This window comes from Morchella importuna (genome assembly GCF_003444635.1).
Source record: "Morchella importuna strain M04M26 chromosome Unknown Morimp01GS025, whole genome shotgun sequence".
In the NCBI taxonomy this organism is placed as follows: Eukaryota; Fungi; Ascomycota; class Pezizomycetes; order Pezizales; family Morchellaceae; genus Morchella; species Morchella importuna.
This window is the reverse complement of record NW_025763422.1, coordinates 227,907-245,185: the sequence shown is the minus strand read 5'-3', so window position 1 is coordinate 245,185 and position 17,279 is coordinate 227,907. Positions and strand designations below refer to the sequence as shown.

Here is a 17,279-nt window from a genome sequence, read left to right as displayed (position 1 = left end):
CCTCAACGCCCGGACACCCCTCCATCGCCTCATCCTCATACCTACACTTACACCAAAAGCAATACCTATACTCCCTCCTCAGATACTCACACAACCCCACCACCCTCTCCCCCACCGCACGTGCCTCCTCCCTCTCCAACTCCTCATCCACCTCCTCCCCCTCCTCCCACCATCCTCCTCCACCACCGCCCCTGCCCCACCCCCAGCCGCCGCAACCCCGGCACCGTGATGCCCAGCGCCGCTTTATCAACCTCATCCAGCTCACAGTCCCTCGCACACCCCGGCAGCCGCGGCGTATCCAGGCTCTGCAGAAGATCATACCGCATCCTCTTCTCACGCTCAGCCTCCTCGCGCCGCTTCACGAGGCCGCGCCACAGCACGGGGATGCTCCGTAACGGCACTGTACGCTCCCCCACGGCGCCCCCAGACCGCTCACACGAGAACTGCTCGGCCAGCTTCTGCGCGGCCACCATCTGCGCCTCGCGCCGGCGCTCTTCCTGCTCCGAGGCGACGCGCGCGCGGTAGTCTTCTGGCGAGAGCTGCGCCGCCGCCGCGGTGGTGGAGGAGGAGGAGGCGGCAGAGGCGAGTTTTGCGCGCTGCGCAGAGGCGTGCCCGATGCCGGTGCGGTCTTCTTTCAGCGTCACTGGTATGGGCTCTAACCTCGCTGCTGTGGTGGTGGTGGTGGTGGTGGTGGGGGCGCCGAGGGCGGTCCCGGGCGTGAAGCCCATTTTGCGCATCATGAGGAGGCCCTTGTTGGGTGTTTGGGTGTCGAGGAGGGACTTTGCGAGGGCTGCTTCGCGGTTGGATTTTTCGAGCGCGGCGAGCTCGGCTTTGGATTTGGGGCGGGCGCGGGTTTCGGCCTGCGTGGGGGGTTAGTAGGGAGAAGGGAGGAAGGGGGAAGGGGGAGGGGGGGGGGGGGGGAGGGGGGGGGAGTGGTACTTCGAGTTGCAGGCGCTTCTTGCGCTGCGAGAATGTTTCGGGCGCGCTGGGCTCGGCGATGGTCATGTTCATGTAGTCGTCTTCATCATCGTCGTCATTGGCGGCGGCGGCCTGCGGTGGAGGTGGTGGTGGGGGTATGGAGGAGGTGGTGGTTTGGGGAGGCTTCTGCTGGAAGGGGCGCTTCTTGCTGGTGGGGGGGCTGCTGGTGTCGGAGTCGGAGTCGGGGTCGAGGGGGTTTGGGGGCGGGCGCTTGCGGGTGGACATTGTGTGGTGGTGGAGTGGTGGTGGAGTGGTGGTGGAGTGGTGGATTGAACGGTCGAGGGTGGTTGTGGTGCGTGGTGGGCGTGCCAAGGATGAGGCTTATGCCTGGAATTTGTGTGATGTCAATACGATATCTCTATGCTTTGCTCTAATAGTACTGCGTGTGTTAATTGTACTTTGAATGTGGTGTTGGGTGTAAAGGATCGGAAGGAGGCCTTTTTTCTCGCGCCGTTTTGATCGTGAGGCTCGTGTGTTTGGTGATCATGATGTGCGCCGCGCCGCGTGAAGCAGCTGCAGGGGTTGCACGTGATTGGTTGCTCGAGTGATGTTCTGTGATTGGATCGCACCCACGTGGTAACCCCATATCAAATAGCAAACAGGGTCCCAGAATATGTAGTACTTTGTGGACAGATAATAGATATCGTAACATTCCCACTACATCTAGTCGCTATAGAAGCTCAAAATTGATAATTATAGTAAACTGTGTAAGGACTTGAGTTACATCGCATCTTTATCACCGAACCCCACGAGTCAATTTGGTAGGTAAGCCGTAGAGAGAATGTATTGTTATAACCCAAGAGATATAGATCCATACCCAGAAATAGATGCACCGGCCCATGAAGAAGGAAAAAGAAGATAGCAACGAAATATGAATGAATCAAAGGAGGAGGAGATCCAAAAAGAAGGGGGTTCGGGGAGAAGGAAAAATTTAAAGAAAGGAAGAAACCTAAAAAGAAATCCGAAACGAAGAAAAAGAAGAAAAAAAAAAAGGAAGAAAAAAAGATACTCGCATCCTTCCAAAATCCTATAGCGCTACACTAACCTCTACCGATAATGAAAAAAAAAAAAAAAAAAAAAAAAAAAAACAGACAAGAACCATAATCCCCACCACCCCGCACAGAAAACCGCCCCCCCATATATATATATTCGTTCACCACCAACCCATATCCATAACGCTGTCTATCGAGGGAAGTACATTGCTCGACTGACCATCGGGGCTTGGTCTGTTTTCGAGCAACGTGCGCCGTTTGCGAGCTTCCGACTGCTCTGATTCTTCTGGGTGTTCCCGCTTTCTGGTGGGATTATGCTGTGTATTTTGAACAAGTATTTCGGCTAGTTTTAGAGGTGTTCTTTGGCACCCGTCCTCCGCGGAGACATCTGTACCACGATCGATGAGCAGTCGGGATATTTCTAGGTGGCTCCACTCCAGTGCCTTATATAGTGGTGTTTTTTGATAACTGTCCTCCGCGGAGACATCTGCACCACGATCGATGAGCAGTCGGGCTATTTCTAGGTGTCCACCCTCCGCTGCCCCATGTAGCGGTGTTCTTTGGTCCCAGTCCTTCGCGGAGACATCTGCACCACGATCGATGAGCAGTCGGGCTATTTCTAGGTCCCCCTCCGCTGCCAGATGCAGCGGTGTTGTTTGATGCCAGTCCTTCGCGGAGACATCTGCACCACGATCGATGAGCAGTCGGGCTATTTCTAGGTCCCCCTCCGCTGCCAGATGCAGCGGTGTTTCCTGGTCCCCGTCCTTTGCGGAGACATCTGCACCACGATCGATGAGCAGTCGGGCTATTTCTAGGTGTCCCCCCTCCGCTGCCTTATGTAGCGGTGTTTTCTGGTCCTCGTCCTCCGCGGAGACATCTGCACCATGATCGATGAGCAGTCGGGCTATTTCTAGGTGTCCCCCCTCCGCTGCCTTATGTAGCGGTGTTTTCTGGTCCCAGTCCTCCGCGGAGACATCTGCACCATGATCGATGAGCAGTCGGGCCACTCTAACGTGTGCTTCATTCGCTGCAAAATGCAGTGCGGTATATCCATCGTATCTTCTCATGACATCATCCTCTTGTTCGAGGGCAATTCGAAGCGCCGAGAAATGTCCTATTATGGATAACAACTGCAATTGCGATTGCTTAGGCACGGGTCCGTTGAAGTGCCAACCATACACTTCTATCGTGCGGTCCCGGAGATAAACACTTCTTGTCAGCGAATAAAGCTCAACCCTATGCTGGTCTTCGAAGAGTTTAAGGATGAGTTCAGTTGTCCAGTTTTCATCACATTGCCTTAGATGAAACGGTAGCTGCGTGACTATATATCCTAAGAAGGGGAAATCATCTTCAGGCCATTGGAAGATAGTCTCTGAACTGGAGATCTCATCTTCCCTGTCGACTGCAGCCCTAGAACCGTAGGGTATATATTTCCAGTAATTAATTTTAGCCTTACGACCAAATATATCATATTCAGGCCAGCTGTTAGCTTTACCACCGAATATATCGAGCATGAGAAATGATATAGAAGATGTGACAATATATAGATTGGCCTCCTCAGGAATCAGAAGGACTCTCAATAGATATTCCTGAACAGTGTAATGCGCAAGACGCACTATCCCGCTTTTCTCATCAATTACCACTAGCCCAGCGCAAGCGTCAAGAAGAGTCTTTTTGCTTGGTAAATCATCTTCTTCAAGCTCACGGATATCGGGTTCCATAGATACCGCAATCTGAATCTCGTCGACGGTAAGAGTTCTCTGAGCCTTCACGAGCCAGGTAAAGATACTTTTTGCCAGCTCAAAATCTGCGGGCTGAGAACGGATCGATTCTATAGCTCTATCATAGGTGGGATCCAAGGGATTGTTTTTTGATCTCGAGCCATCGAGTGTAAGCCTTTCAAGCTCAGCCATGAGTTTTCTGGGTGTTGTCTGTTGACAGATGAGATTAATATGGAAGTGTACTAGTAGAAACCTGAGTTTAGTTGGCGTTAGCATATGAACCTGTTAATTGATCAAGGCCTTTTTCTCTACTTACATCCCATTTGCTGCCTTTGTAAGTTCTGAAATAATCGTGTTCAGGCGATCGCCTTTACTAGTAAGACTCTTTGCCCGGGGGTTTTCGTTGATTTTCTGCTGAATATAGAGCTTTATATCTTCGTCATTGGCTCGGAGCTCGACCTTTGCTGACTTCTCAAACGAGGCCTGGATATCTTCGGGGTGTTGTCGGCTCGTTAGGAAGATCCTTATGTTCGGATTCTCTCCGACCATGCGGTGAAACAATGGTAAGAGAGTTCTCCGTTGGTCGGTTTGATCGCATTCATCCAAAGCATCGAAAACGAAGAAGACTCGCCCAAAGGATTTCAAAGTTGAGACCAAGGCGGAATATAATTCCTCTTCAGTAGGCTGTTTAGTTTCTTTTGTGAGCCGGGTATGAAGGTCAATGATGTAGCTGGGAAGTGGTGATGTCCGACAGGCAAGCTGCTTGACCAAGCTGGCAAGTATCTGAAGGGGCTTCTGTTGTTTTTGCTCCTTGTAGTTGAAATAGATATAAGATACCACATAATTGTTTTTCCGTGCCTCGATTTGGAGGTGACTGATAACCGCAGAACTAAAATCCTGATTAGACAAAGGAGGTTGGGTAAGGGTTTTCATGTAAAACTACCTCAAAAAAGTCTTGCCAGCGCCAGCTATATAATTATTTTTAATTAATACAAACACCTCTACTATAGGTGGGGACTATATGGTACTTACGAATGCCGTAGCCCCATAGTATCGGTGAATTTTGGTTATTACTGACAAATTCACAAAACTCGGGAGATTTTAAAAGCCATTCTCCGGTTCTTTCCCGCCGCCTTCTGCTGATATCGAGGTGCCTTGTTTCAAAAGACTCTGGGTATAACCAGTTCAATACCTTTAAACGAGCTTCCGCTAAAGGCCGGTTAGTGAAATCAGTAGATCTAGGCGGTTCTGCCATCTTACCGTCTTGGGTAGACTGAAGGGCCTGAATAGCTACATTGGTACCCCCCACATCAGACTTGATTTCCTGAACCGTAGTAGCTGTGTTCTTAACGTCCTCCTTAATTTCCTGCACTGCGGGAGCTGTGCCTTTAACACACGTATTAATATATTCAACTGCCTTCTTAATATCAATAAAATAAACTTCTATCGCTTTTGATAATGATCTTAATATCAAAATGTCAGCATAACACTCAAGACTCATTCTAATAACCAGACTAGCTTACAATTGATCTACATTCATAGCAAAAATAAAAACCGTCTTATGTCGCTCAACACTTGAGAGTGTCTGCGTGATATCCTTATCCTTGAGAGGCCAGCCAAGCTTCGCAGTAAGCTTTGAAGAGTCGATTGCACTGAATTTGCGATGGAGTGCATTCATCTCCTCGGTGAATACTTCGATCGGCCCACCATTTCCTGCAAGCTTCTGTAGAGCTGGAGACGAAGGATTTGCGTCTAAATAATCCTTTAGGTTGTCAAGAACCCCTACGAGGGCGTGTAACTCGCTGGCTAGGTTTTTGATATCTCTTGGTGCTTTTTGGAAGTTGCTGATATAATTATAGGTTATAGAGAGCAGTTTGCTGGATAACTGAGTGATGGCAATGATACTTGCTGCAAGACCAACCGCTTCCATGATGGGAATTTTTCTGGAATCCGCCACCGATGGCAGGAATAGCAAAGGTTGTTGAAAGTCGTGGATATGAATAGAGGTAAAGAGGATTGAAGTCAAACAAGGGCTGCCTACTGAGCATGTAGGTACTCGACTTTCAGCCTTGTCTATTCCATGCGTTGTCCGTCTAGGCACTGATGTGTATGGTGGACACCACTTGCCAGTGATGCAACCACAGCATTGTAAAACATTGTGATTGGTACATATATGCATGTCAACATAAAGTACATACATACATTAGAAAGAGACCTACACAGTCAGCCATAATTCAATAGCCATGAAAAGCCAATGCAAAAGGAGTGGTGTTTTACATTATGTGTTGAGACTTGATCTTTTAAGACGATCAGAAGAATGTAGTAGGGTACATGTAGTACCATTTCCAGGTTTTGTCGAGTCGACTATATGTATGTAGTTTTAGGTCCACTTGGGTTACTAGCAAAACTTATCAGTACCATCGGGTCAATTGGAATATGTACTTTATGCCTTCTGATATGATGCATATATTATATAACTCAACTTTAACTTCAAAATAAAAAATAAAAATGAGTTATTTAATCAATCTTCAAACCTTCTACTCCCATTTCTACCTTGGCCCTTTCGGATATCTCCTTAACCTTTGCGTTGTCACCTAACTTGTCTCTCAAAAGCGACGTCAATCCCTCCAAGAGCCCTTCTGGATCCTTCACGCTCCTCCACAACCCTGCCGTCTTCCTATCACCTCTCCTCCTATGCCTCAAAAAGTACCTTGCCTGCGATCTCAATCTCTCCACCCAGCCATCGATCATCTCTGGATGGATTCTTGGCATCTCCTCGCGATCCGGATCCCAATAACCAGTCCGCATGGTCCCAAATACAATCTCCCTTACTACTGTATCGTCTACCTTCATGTCCCACAATTTTATCCCAACATGTAGAGCTATGAGGGCGCCAGGAAAGTCTCTAGAAAGCATGAACGATTTCATGACTGTGTGCCACATGTTTTTCATTTTTTCATTTTCTTCATCTCCCTTGATCTGCTTTCTACTAAGACGTTTGACCATATCCGCAAAAAGCGCCCGTGGGGGCAATAGCTCATCGAATCTTCGGTGCTTCTGGGTATAACGCTTCCATGTAGTCATCCACATGATATTCCATGTTTCCATATCTGGTTTTACATCTGCCGAAGATAAAATCATCAGGTATATCCGCATAAGACGCGGGATATCATGGACACGGAGAAGCGAGTAGAGTAAGTGATTGAAAATGTAGGAATTTGGTGATATTTGGCAGGATGACATTGTAGAGGTGTAGGCGACGACTTTTTCCATGCGGTTGCGACGGGAGTAGTAATTGATAAGGAGGGAGAAGGTTTGTATAGTTGCTGGGGGTGTTGTGCTGGGAGTAAGGGTACCCTTCGTGGGGATACTTATCGCGGGGTCAATTTCAATTGTGGAAGCTGCTTTACTAGTCCAATCTTTCCACTCCTTCTTCTCTTTATCCATCTCTAGCTGATGAAATCGAGACTTGATCATTTCTTCTGCTATCTGCTCTGCCATCTCAACGTTTTTTTCATCCAGAAACCCTTGAAGAATGCAGTTGTAATGTATCGAATCCGGTAGGAAATCTCTCTCGATCATTACCTCGCGGACTAAGTACCACGCAAGATCTGTCCTACCCATACGTATGGAGTTCTTAAGCCAGCTTCCATAAAAATATTTGTCCTGGATCTTTGGCGGAAGATCCCGGAGCGACTCAAGTGAGAGGTTCGTCAACTTTTTTGGAGAATTTATCGTTTCCTGCGCCCCGACCACTGCGCTCGATAAGTTTTCGTAGATATCTGTCTGCATTCTTTCGAATGCCTTGGGCACTGAAAAAATCATATGTTTATAAACATCCAGACCATACCTCTGTTGGCCGCTGTCAAGGAATGACATGCAAATAGTATCGTATTGCGATATTGTGAGCTTAGTGTTGGTGCGTTTCATCCATCCCCGCATCTCCTTATATGTCTCCCAGGCCCTTTTTGGGTGATATAGATGATTAAAGGACATGATGACTGGTATGAACGATTTAGGCTCAGCTTGGCCAAGGGCTGTGATCATCTGACCAAGCCAATATTTTGCTACATAGGGCTCCTGGTTGAGCGAGAACATTCGAATGCCAAGGTTCCAGTGTTTAGCAGACCCTCTCCACCTCTTGGTCCCATGCGTCCATCTTGTGAGTGCCTCTTTGCTAGCTCCGTTCCAATACAAACCGCCAATATAGGCGATATTTTGATCCTCGTTCAATTCAATCCCCGCAGAAACCATCATATCTCCGATTAATTTACTCCGAAATGTAGGAATCTGGCTGGTTTCTAACGCCCACAAGAGCGACCACGCATGCGGAGTAAGGAGCTGCAACACCTTCGGATTCGGTCTGAATCTTTCGAGCCAATAGAAAATCTCCTTCATGACGCTTACAGGCGAATGCGCAAGGAAATTGAGCGCATTTGTCAGTTTCCGAAGGTAATGCAGCTCTACTTTTGTCAAGCTGACCGCTGGCGAAACTGATTTGTTCAACCCAGTTGCAGCATCTAGAATTGGTGTTTCAGACAGTGACTCGAGTGGTTGCTTTAAAAGCTCCGGAGGCTTGATTGTCTGGCGGAAAACCCTGATTCTCGGTTCATTGTCGTCAATGACATCCGCAGCCTCCATTGCCTCCATTGAATCCCATTCTTTCTTGTCTCCTTCCAGAACAGTAGTTCTGGTGCCCTCATTTGCGCGGGTTCTTGGTGTGGGGAGTTCGGTAATTGCAGTACGCTGGTTACGGAGGGACTTGAGGGTATCAAACAAACGGCGAAGATCTGTTTGGTTTGTCCGCACGCCTTTGCGTAGCATAACTATCGTCGTGTGGCGGCGTGGTTGGGGTGTATGTAGGTGAACTTTTTTTTTAATGCAGGCGAAAAGAGGCTCATCTAGTAGTGAGGTCATAGGTTTGTTACCCGGATAGAGTAAGACGTTAGAGTGTCTCCGCATAAGATCTCACTCGGCGAGTGTCTTGATGCCTAGTAATGCTTAGTCATGCAGCATATAAATTGTCCGAATCCAGTCTACATAAATGTCTGTGGGAATAAATCTATTGTACACGTATGTACACTCCAAAGCTTTCTTCACTACATGTAGTCTCGTGCCAATCAATTATAACCAGCAGCTTACTGCTCGCTACATGTGTATACAAGTAGGCCGGGGCAATAACTTCTCGACGCTAGTTGGACCCTCCCGGGTCGGGGGTTTTGTTATGTCGGGCATGTTTGAGCTGTGATTTGGTAAAGATAAGCTTTGGTTTTGCATGTAAACCGGGTTCCGATGGCTCTTTGACCTCCCATGCACGTCGGAGGGATACATGTAATGTACGTAATGCACACCCTCCTACGGAGGGCTGGGTACGAGCCTAGAGTACATGTAGTAACAGCGTAATAGAAGATCACATCCGCACCAGCGCATTATATGTATACATTGTTACTATACTACATGTAGTGTGCGTTCAATGAGCACCTCCGGCAAAGATAGCAAAAATCACCCCTCTCCCTGCGATCAGATGTCGAAGTCTACCTCTCAGCCTAGCCCTCTAGTACCACCAGTAGCCATGTCTTCTCCCTCCCTCTCTCTCTGGTCTAGAAAACTGGCTCTCCAATCCGAAGAACTCAATACACTTCTCCAAACCTCAACAACTAAGCTTCAAAGTCACCAACAAGAGCTCAATACCCTTCTAAATACTTGCAAAGCAGAAATCACCCATTCTCAAAAGCAGATCGAACTTACCTTTTCAAAGCGGGATGATGAAGGTATGTTGTACTAATCCAAATTTAATGTTAGCTCCAAGAGCTCTAACACATATTTTATCAAAGTCGATGCACAGCTTACAGTCCTCCGCCGCCTTACTCAAACCACTACCGATCTACTCCATACGTTCGAGGCAAAACTCACACTTCTTGAAACGCTTCACACGATTCATCAAAAGCTACACTCCCATGACTTGATTTTTCGTGACCTCGAACAGGGGCAGAAGCGTCTTGCAATCAAGCAGGAGAGAATGGCCGATGAGCAGGGCCTACAAACCAATATGTTGAAAGATATTTTGCATATCCTGGGGAAGATTAAAACTGAAAAGCGGGTGGGGTTGGAAGCAGAAAGGGAGATACAAAGCTCCTTTGAGGTAGTGAATGATATAAAAGCAGTCCCTGTTGCTGGCTCTAAACGGCAACGCCGATTACTTTCTGATGAGGAAATTCGCGATGATGAGGGCGGTGGTGATGGACTGGAGGATCATCGATTTATCAATAGACAGTATTCTATAGAGCTCCTGTCGATTCAGGAAATGAAGGATACGACAAGAGACTCCCGGGTGCTTGCAGTTGAAGAGAATGGGAAGGCCAGTACTGGAGGCGGTATTGGAGTAGGGTTGGGAGCAACTATGGTCGAAAGACCAATGAAAAGAAAGTTACTTAGTACCATGGATGTGGATCAATTTTCCGGTGACGAATTGTGATCGATGCTGGGTAAACAATAGTTGGGCCCGGGCCTATTAATTGAAGGTATGATCTGGCTACAATATATTATTGAGTTGGTAAAAAGTGTTGAAGAAAAGTCAACGTGTTACTTGATACAGAAAGTTTACAGGTTCAGAACAAGTCAACAGAATTGCTTGGCTTTGACACGTTACGGTGCTTAATCTGGTCAAACAATGAATGTACTTTAGCTGGTGCATCCGTACCTACATTTAAACACACATACATACATGTAGCTATAATTGTGCATGCTCTTAAGTTCTATACATGTACTTTTCCGAGTCCCAGAATTGGTTTAGATTTAGCGAGATTAGAGCAATCTATCTATTTCGGGGTGGGGATTCCTTGATGTTCCTTAAATACAGTACCTGTATATATGTATGCACTTATTCGTAGAAACCCCTGCCCTGTGACCCGCGCCCCGAATCGTGTTTTCTCGTGTGACTGAGACATTCACATGCAGGAACAAGAACAATAAACCATCGTGTACTCGCGACTAGGATAAAGAACCAGAACATGCAAATGCCTAGTTTGTATGGCAGCTCAGCGCCACTCCACACAAATAATCCTTGCTTTCTCACTTGCATGTTCTGGTTCTTTTTCCTGACGCGAGTATGTGCCATATGTACATGTACGTATCTGCGGAACCTCTTCACGCTAGATCCGAGTACCGGGCCGCACCTCCTGAAAGGCTTAAAAGTTGAGACTTTGCACAAACACATCCAGAGTCTTTTTTAGTGGCTCGGCGGGGTCTTGATACCCTGTCGTTGCATCCAGCATCCAGCTCGTAGGTCAAATCCTCGAAGTTGACCTCCGCCACCTCGAATGCTCATAGCTCCATCAATATTACTCCTAAACCGGTGATTCTAAATTATTTAGAAAGCCAGCCTCTTTTAGGCCATTAGAGCTTCAAAATCATATCCAAAAATTTAAAGCATGACCGAGAAAATGGCTATTGTTTGACGGTCTGTTTAATGTTGCTGTCAGTCTGTGGCAACCGACTGTAGACATCCAAGTCTCAAGTAGGTAGTTACACAGTGTTCGTCAACTGTTCTCTCCTCGCCTAGGATAGATTTCAAGCCCTCTCTATTGCGCAACACGGGATAGGCGACAACATCCTAGGTATATCGTATACGTACATGTATCGTGGCATTGTCTTGACCCTGTACTGGTACACAAAACTGCATTAAACAGAGAACAGCATGGACAATGATGTGCAGCTAATTTGGGAAAATGTGATAAGCTCTAGTTATGTGAAGATTACGGCCCGTAAGTAGAGTATCTTCCCAAGGCTTTGAGTTCTTCAACGCTAGTTCCGGCAGCTCTTCCCCCTCCTCTTCCCCCTCCTCTTCCTCCATCCCCCCTCCATCCCCCCTCCTCCCGACACATTTATCCTTTGTGTGTTTGTGATTCTAGTCCCCCCTCTCCTTTTAATTACCCACTAGGCGGGGGGTAATGGAAATAATTAAATAAAACATCCTCGTTTCTTTCCTTCTTCTCTTCTCTCACTCGCTCACTGCTGCGCTGCTGTTTGTTTTCACGGCCTTTTACTCCCTTGCATGATCCAACTTGGTTGATGATCATCGTTCCTTTTTGATCTGTGCAGTTTCGCATTTGAGAGATCTTTCCCGCCTATCCCGGCAACCTGGTATGTACGTTACCCAACATCTCTCGTCCTGCCTTGCCCCCCTTCATAATACCCATTTATCTTACCCTAGCCCCCATTCTCATATATCTTTCTCTATCCTAGCTTTGAGCTGCGTAACCTCCGCCGTTTGTGCGGCTCAAATGTCTATGAGCTGGGATTGGGATGGATGATATTTTAGACAAGTAGTAACGTGTCTCGTCCTTCCTCCTTCTTTTTCAGCGTCTCGTCCTTACAACAAAGACAAAAAAATACACACTATACGATGGCGCCTGGAAAACGTGCATCTCATTCTCAGCTCACTCCGCACTCGAAGCGGCAGTGCGCGGAAGACGAAGACTCGATACACACCATCCACCGCCGCTTTCGTGACACAGAGATCTGGAAGGAGGCTCCTGTCCTCAAAGGCACAACCAAATTCGAGCCACTACCAGACACAAAGAACATCCTAATCACCGGCGGTGCAGGATTCATGTTTGCCTCCCTTTATCTTTTCATGCGACGATACCAAAGCTAATCCCTGTATAGCGCCTGTTGGCTTGTACGTCATCTAACACTAACCTACCCAGATGCGTACAATATAGTCAGTTTCGACAAACTCGACTATTGCGCTTCTCTGAACAATACACGATCTCTCTCGTCCTCGCCAAATTTCACATTCGTTCACGGCGATATAACTTCTCCTACCCAAGTTCAAGACGTTTTGCGCAAATACAAGATAGACACAATATTCCATTTCGCGGCGCTATCACATGTTGACTTGAGCTTCGGAAACAGCTATGAGTTCACAAACACTAACGTATACGGCACCCACGTATTACTCGAGTGTGCGAAGAACCACGGCATGCTCAAGAGGTTTGTCCATGTGAGCACCGACGAAGTATATGGCGAGGTAGGGGCCGACGAAGATGATCTCGTTGAGGGAAGTATACTTGCGCCTACGAATCCTTATGCTGCCAGTAAAGCAGCGGCAGAGATGTTGGTGCACAGCTACTGGAAGAGCTTTAAACTCCCAATCATTGTTGTCCGCTCCAATAATATATATGGGCCTCACCAATACCCCGAAAGTACATCATTCTTACCTATAAACTCTCGGATGAAAACTAATAAAGACAGAAATCATTCCTAAATTCGCTCTTCTCCTCCACCGCCAAAGCAAGCTTATCCTCCACGGCGACGGTCTCCACACCCGTCGATACCTATACGCTGCCGATGCCGCTGACGCCTTTGATACCATCCTTCACCGTGGTACAATAGGTGCAATCTATAACGTCGGCTCTACAGATGAGATATCCAATATCGATCTCTGTAAACTCCTCATTACATATTTCGGAAATAATCCAAATGACCCTCGGTTTCGCATTGAGGATTGGGTAGATTATACAAAGGATCGTCCATTCAATGATCGCCGGTATGCCGTTGATGTAACAAAACTGAAGGGGTTGGGGTGGGAGCAAAAAACGGAATTTGAAGAGGGTCTGAAGGCTACTATAGAGTGGTATAAAAGTTTTGGGGATAGGTGGTGGGGTGATGTTAGCACGGTTCTGGGAGGGCCTTTCCCAGTGGTCAAAAACGGGAATATTGTGCCCGAAAGTGGTTTGGATGAAATTAATGAAAAAATAGGGTCTTCCTTAGAGAATGCGGAAGTTACTAAAAAGGGATTGGAAGATACGGATAAAAAGGTAGCGGTGAACATTGAAAGGGCAGGAAAACCAGAATCAAAGACAAGGTCTACCGGAGAGAGGCCCAAGCCCAGCAAGGCGAGGAATAATTACATGGTGCAGAAAAGCGGTTCCAAGGATATCAAGAGAGGGAGCGAAGATAGGAAGCATATCGAGGAATCGCATTATTCGACTAACGTCCCCGATTACAAGGAGGCAAACGGCGTTGGAAAGAGAAACGGTATCAGTGTTCACGCATGTTAAATACTTACACCTAGTTACTGCGATTATGGGTTGTTTATTAGGAGTTTTTGTTTTTCTTGCGGATAAAGATCGTGGGTAGGAACGGTTTGTCTTTTGTTACACTTGTAGCCTTTTCCTTTATTTTATTTTTCTCGTATTCCCTCTTGCGATCGATCGATTTTGTTTGACCGGTATCGGGAATGGGCGATTCTGTCCACCCATTCCACCAATTACCTCCGTTAGTATGATATACCATTAGTACCGTTGTGCGGTGTACTAGAGTACCTACTCCTGAGAAAGCGTTTCTTTGTACGTCTTTATTTTCTGTTTTTGGGTTTGGTTGGTCTTGGGTTATTTTCCTCCGTTAAGTATACGGTTATGATCTATGTAGCTACTCCTTGGCTAGAAGTGGAAAAGAAGTCTTTAGAAGCCTTCCCTTTCTTCTTTGCCGCCGCCGTTCGTTACCCCTGTCCTCGTTCTGGAATTCAGCCTGATTTGATCTACATAGCATAAAGGGATCTTCGATCATTTCATGCAAGGAGTTTGCCGGGGATTATTCCGGTGCTCCGTGATGTGTGACGTTATAAGACTGGGGTTAAATTGGACCCGTGCTTCCACTCGCCACGAGAGTATGTTTCTGCGTGACAACAGGAGGTCTGTGGCGCGGTCGGTTGTCACAGCAAGTACGTACTAGCACACGAGTCTCGAGGTATCTATATGTTACAGTACTTTTGAGGGCTTGGGTACGTCCTTAGGTACATGATTGATGTAGAGTATCTTGAATACCCTGCACGCTCTGATCATGCCGCATGTGGTATCTGCTGTTATTACGATCTACTGTTATAAAATCGCTTAATTACCGTGACTACACACGTACAACTAGCCGTATCATATCCGCTAGTCTATCAAAGCTGACCCCCCCCAAAATTTACAGAGGGCCGGAATCTGGGCGCGGGACCAATTGATAAGTACTTGACAAGAAGATCTATCATCATGAGCCAACTTTAAATTTTGGCATCAATGTTAGGGGTGTTAAAACCGTTTAGTAAAAGGGTCTTTGATCTAATAGTACATACAAGTATGCATCAATGTCATTAATATTCATACGGTCGTAGAGACCGTGATATTCATTACGCTTCCGTATGAAGTATATGATTGCTTCAAAGCTTAAGAGTCTCATTTTAAGGTGAGGATGAATTGTGTCATGGGCGGTCTAAAATTCCAATGCGAGCGCGCGCCTGGGCCGGGACCAGAATACAGAAGGGCGAATATTCACGGACCTTTGATGTGAAAATTGTGGTGAACGGTAGCCATCTCTTTACTAATATTGTTATAGTTATTTGCTAATGACAAGGAGAATAGATTAATAGTTCGAACTCTGGATCGGGGTATAATATATACTTCATACTTCGTATAGCTTAATTACAGCTGGTACACGGCACTAAGCCTTATCTAAAGAAGTAAATTTCATGGTATAATATATATCAAAAACCCCACAGAAAGAAATGTTCAAATATGTAAAGGTTTTCAAATTCGTTGCATATGTCGTCCCGGGTATAAAGAACTACATGTATACTAATATCATGCCCTGTACAGAAATGAGCTATCCATTTACGATAGAAACCGCTCATTAGCATAGATAATGTTTTGTGGATGGCTATCGAAGAATAATGTTCTTTGGGTTGATGAATGGCCATGGGTCTGCTGTTCAATTTTAGTAACGAGTGGTGATTATTTACAGGAAGTAATTTTACAAACACCAGGAAATCCAACCTCCAAGAATATGAGGAGAAGAGATTATCTAAGATAAAGACCACATCTATCTGCAGTTTCCAATCAGGGTTAACTATATGTTATATAAGACAAACATAGATCTCAATATTAGGAGGTAAGGAATATGTATATGTACGCAACGAACGAACTGCAGGTCTTTACTGGTACACACACATATATGTACATAGTATTAAAAGCCGCATCTATTCATTCACAAATTTATCGGGTGTAATATGTCTCAAATCGTGTAGTAGCGACAGGAATTGCCGAGTCCCTTCATGACATGGAAGATTGGCGTACATATATATGCCGGACGGGAATAAACAGCAAGTGGCAGTATAAGAACAGCGGCAGGTACGGTATGCACTTCCTTCCGTAAATCGAGATAAAGAAGAACTACCGGCAGTTTTCTCATTTCTACAATTTCATTTCCTAAACTGAAAATATTCCTAACCTAGGAGAAAAATAAAAACAAAGCATCCAGTCGTATAACATCATGACAAACACGGAAACACAAAAACAAAATATTGAGGCCAATTTAGTAACGGTCAATCCAGTGAACAGAAAGCAAGAGCTACCCAACCTCAAGCGTCGCCAAAATTCCTAACACCCCACCAAGAATCGATATCCCGGTCAACACTAATCAATGGCGCCCCAAACCTCTCATAATCCTCATCCCCGATAGCACCCCCCTCCGCCCACCTCTTATAAACCTCATCCTCCGTTCCTACTGCCGCAGAAACGAAACGGATCACCGTCTCGATCCATCCCACGATCACCTCACTTCTCACTGTCCCGACTGCCTGCCGAAACTCCACAGTGCCAAACTTCTCAAGAGAACGCAAGTTATACTTGTAATACTTTGGCAAATCCCTCATTCCAACACAGCTATTCATCAACATGACAAGTCCCGCCGCATTCTGCTGCTTATCAATAGCGTCGAGTCTCTTGGTGTCTGAGAGAAGCTTTAGCCTGAAGCTTGCGCAGCATCGACGAAGAAGATTTGGGTTAGCGTTATCAGGAGGATTGCGGCAGTTGGGGTGTAGAGTGTCCATGTGGTCCTCGAAGATTATGATCGCTTTGCAGATACGTTTGAGGTCTCGAAGGCAGTATGTGTTTCCGTCTCCGACACCAATGTGGACCTGAAGTGCAGTAGTGTGATTGAATTCGATTGAGGCGTCCATTGGAAGGGTGGAAGTGATTGTGGTGCACATTTTTGGGATGATACTATGGTATGAGAATTGGGACCCATCACCTGTCATGACGGGGGTTGCAACTTCAACCCTTCTAGCTCTAGGAAACCTCGGCCCAGGAATGATAGAGAAGTCATCTTTGATCTGGAAGGGCTCTTCGCTGCGGGGGAATGATTTGTTAGGGAAGAGTTCAGAAGTCAAGGGTATAAAGGCTTCCTCGAAGAGCTTAAAGTGGTCTTTGCAGTCTGGTAGGTTCGTAATTATCATTTCAAGTTCTACGCCAATAGAAGCAGTCGAGCTAGTAAAGTCGACAACCCTGGGTGTAGGCTTCGAGACGATCCCACCGTTAATTTGATGAGCCATGGTTTACGATCGATATGTATTGTGTATTCAGATGGAAATAATAGAGAATAATTTGCAAAGAATTCCAGGGGCCAATTCGTATCTTTATAGATTTGCTTTACCCCCAAATAATGTATGAAACCTATTGAGGTTCAAACGCTGGTGTTGGTAAATAACCCTTCTACATCCGTAGTATATTCAAATGGAGCAAACTGTATGCAATGTCGTGAGCCATCC

At 46.3% G+C, this 17,279-nt stretch overlaps 7 protein-coding genes across 7 annotated transcripts; 2 read left to right on the top strand and 5 right to left on the bottom strand.

Moving 5' to 3' along the window:
- Positions 1–143: 143 nt before the first annotated feature.
- LAJ45_07685 (uncharacterized protein) lies at positions 144–1,203 on the bottom strand (the record flags this gene model as incomplete). The annotated part of the gene is made up of 2 exons (XM_046117241.1): positions 144–860; positions 940–1,203. 2 exons carry the CDS (start codon positions 1,201–1,203, stop codon positions 144–146), a joined length of 981 nt encoding a protein of 326 aa, XP_045969537.1.
- Positions 1,204–2,131: 928 nt separating this feature from the next.
- LAJ45_07684 (uncharacterized protein) lies at positions 2,132–5,621 on the bottom strand (the record flags this gene model as incomplete). The annotated part of the gene is made up of 7 exons (XM_046117240.1): positions 2,132–3,944; positions 4,008–4,032; positions 4,567–4,580; positions 4,635–4,659; positions 4,724–4,900; positions 4,952–5,154; positions 5,215–5,621. 7 exons carry the CDS (start codon positions 5,619–5,621, stop codon positions 2,132–2,134), a joined length of 2,664 nt encoding a protein of 887 aa, XP_045969536.1.
- A 587-nt stretch (positions 5,622–6,208) lies between these two features.
- LAJ45_07683 (uncharacterized protein) lies at positions 6,209–7,192 on the bottom strand (the record flags this gene model as incomplete). The annotated part of the gene is made up of 1 exon (XM_046117239.1): positions 6,209–7,192. The coding sequence occupies one exon, from the start codon at positions 7,190–7,192 to the stop codon at positions 6,209–6,211; it is 984 nt and encodes a 327-aa protein (XP_045969535.1).
- A 196-nt stretch (positions 7,193–7,388) lies between these two features.
- Positions 7,389–8,515, bottom strand: LAJ45_07682 (uncharacterized protein; the record flags this gene model as incomplete). Its single annotated transcript, XM_046117238.1, has 2 exons — positions 7,389–7,446; positions 7,542–8,515. The coding sequence occupies 2 exons, from the start codon at positions 8,513–8,515 to the stop codon at positions 7,389–7,391; spliced, it is 1,032 nt and encodes a 343-aa protein (XP_045969534.1).
- Positions 8,516–9,164: 649 nt separating this feature from the next.
- Positions 9,165–10,166, top strand: LAJ45_07681 (uncharacterized protein; the record flags this gene model as incomplete). Its single annotated transcript, XM_046117237.1, has 2 exons — positions 9,165–9,462; positions 9,526–10,166. The coding sequence occupies 2 exons, from the start codon at positions 9,165–9,167 to the stop codon at positions 10,164–10,166; spliced, it is 939 nt and encodes a 312-aa protein (XP_045969533.1).
- A 955-nt stretch (positions 10,167–11,121) lies between these two features.
- On the top strand, positions 11,122–13,755 carry LAJ45_07680 (uncharacterized protein; the record flags this gene model as incomplete). Its single annotated transcript, XM_046117236.1, has 5 exons — positions 11,388–11,454; positions 11,792–11,837; positions 12,053–12,304; positions 12,359–12,897; positions 12,947–13,755. 5 exons carry the CDS (start codon positions 11,388–11,390, stop codon positions 13,753–13,755), a joined length of 1,713 nt encoding a protein of 570 aa, XP_045969532.1.
- A 2,336-nt stretch (positions 13,756–16,091) lies between these two features.
- Positions 16,092–17,063, bottom strand: LAJ45_07679 (uncharacterized protein; the record flags this gene model as incomplete). The annotated part of the gene is made up of 1 exon (XM_046117235.1): positions 16,092–17,063. The coding sequence occupies one exon, from the start codon at positions 17,061–17,063 to the stop codon at positions 16,092–16,094; it is 972 nt and encodes a 323-aa protein (XP_045969531.1).
- Positions 17,064–17,279: the final 216 nt, after the last annotated feature.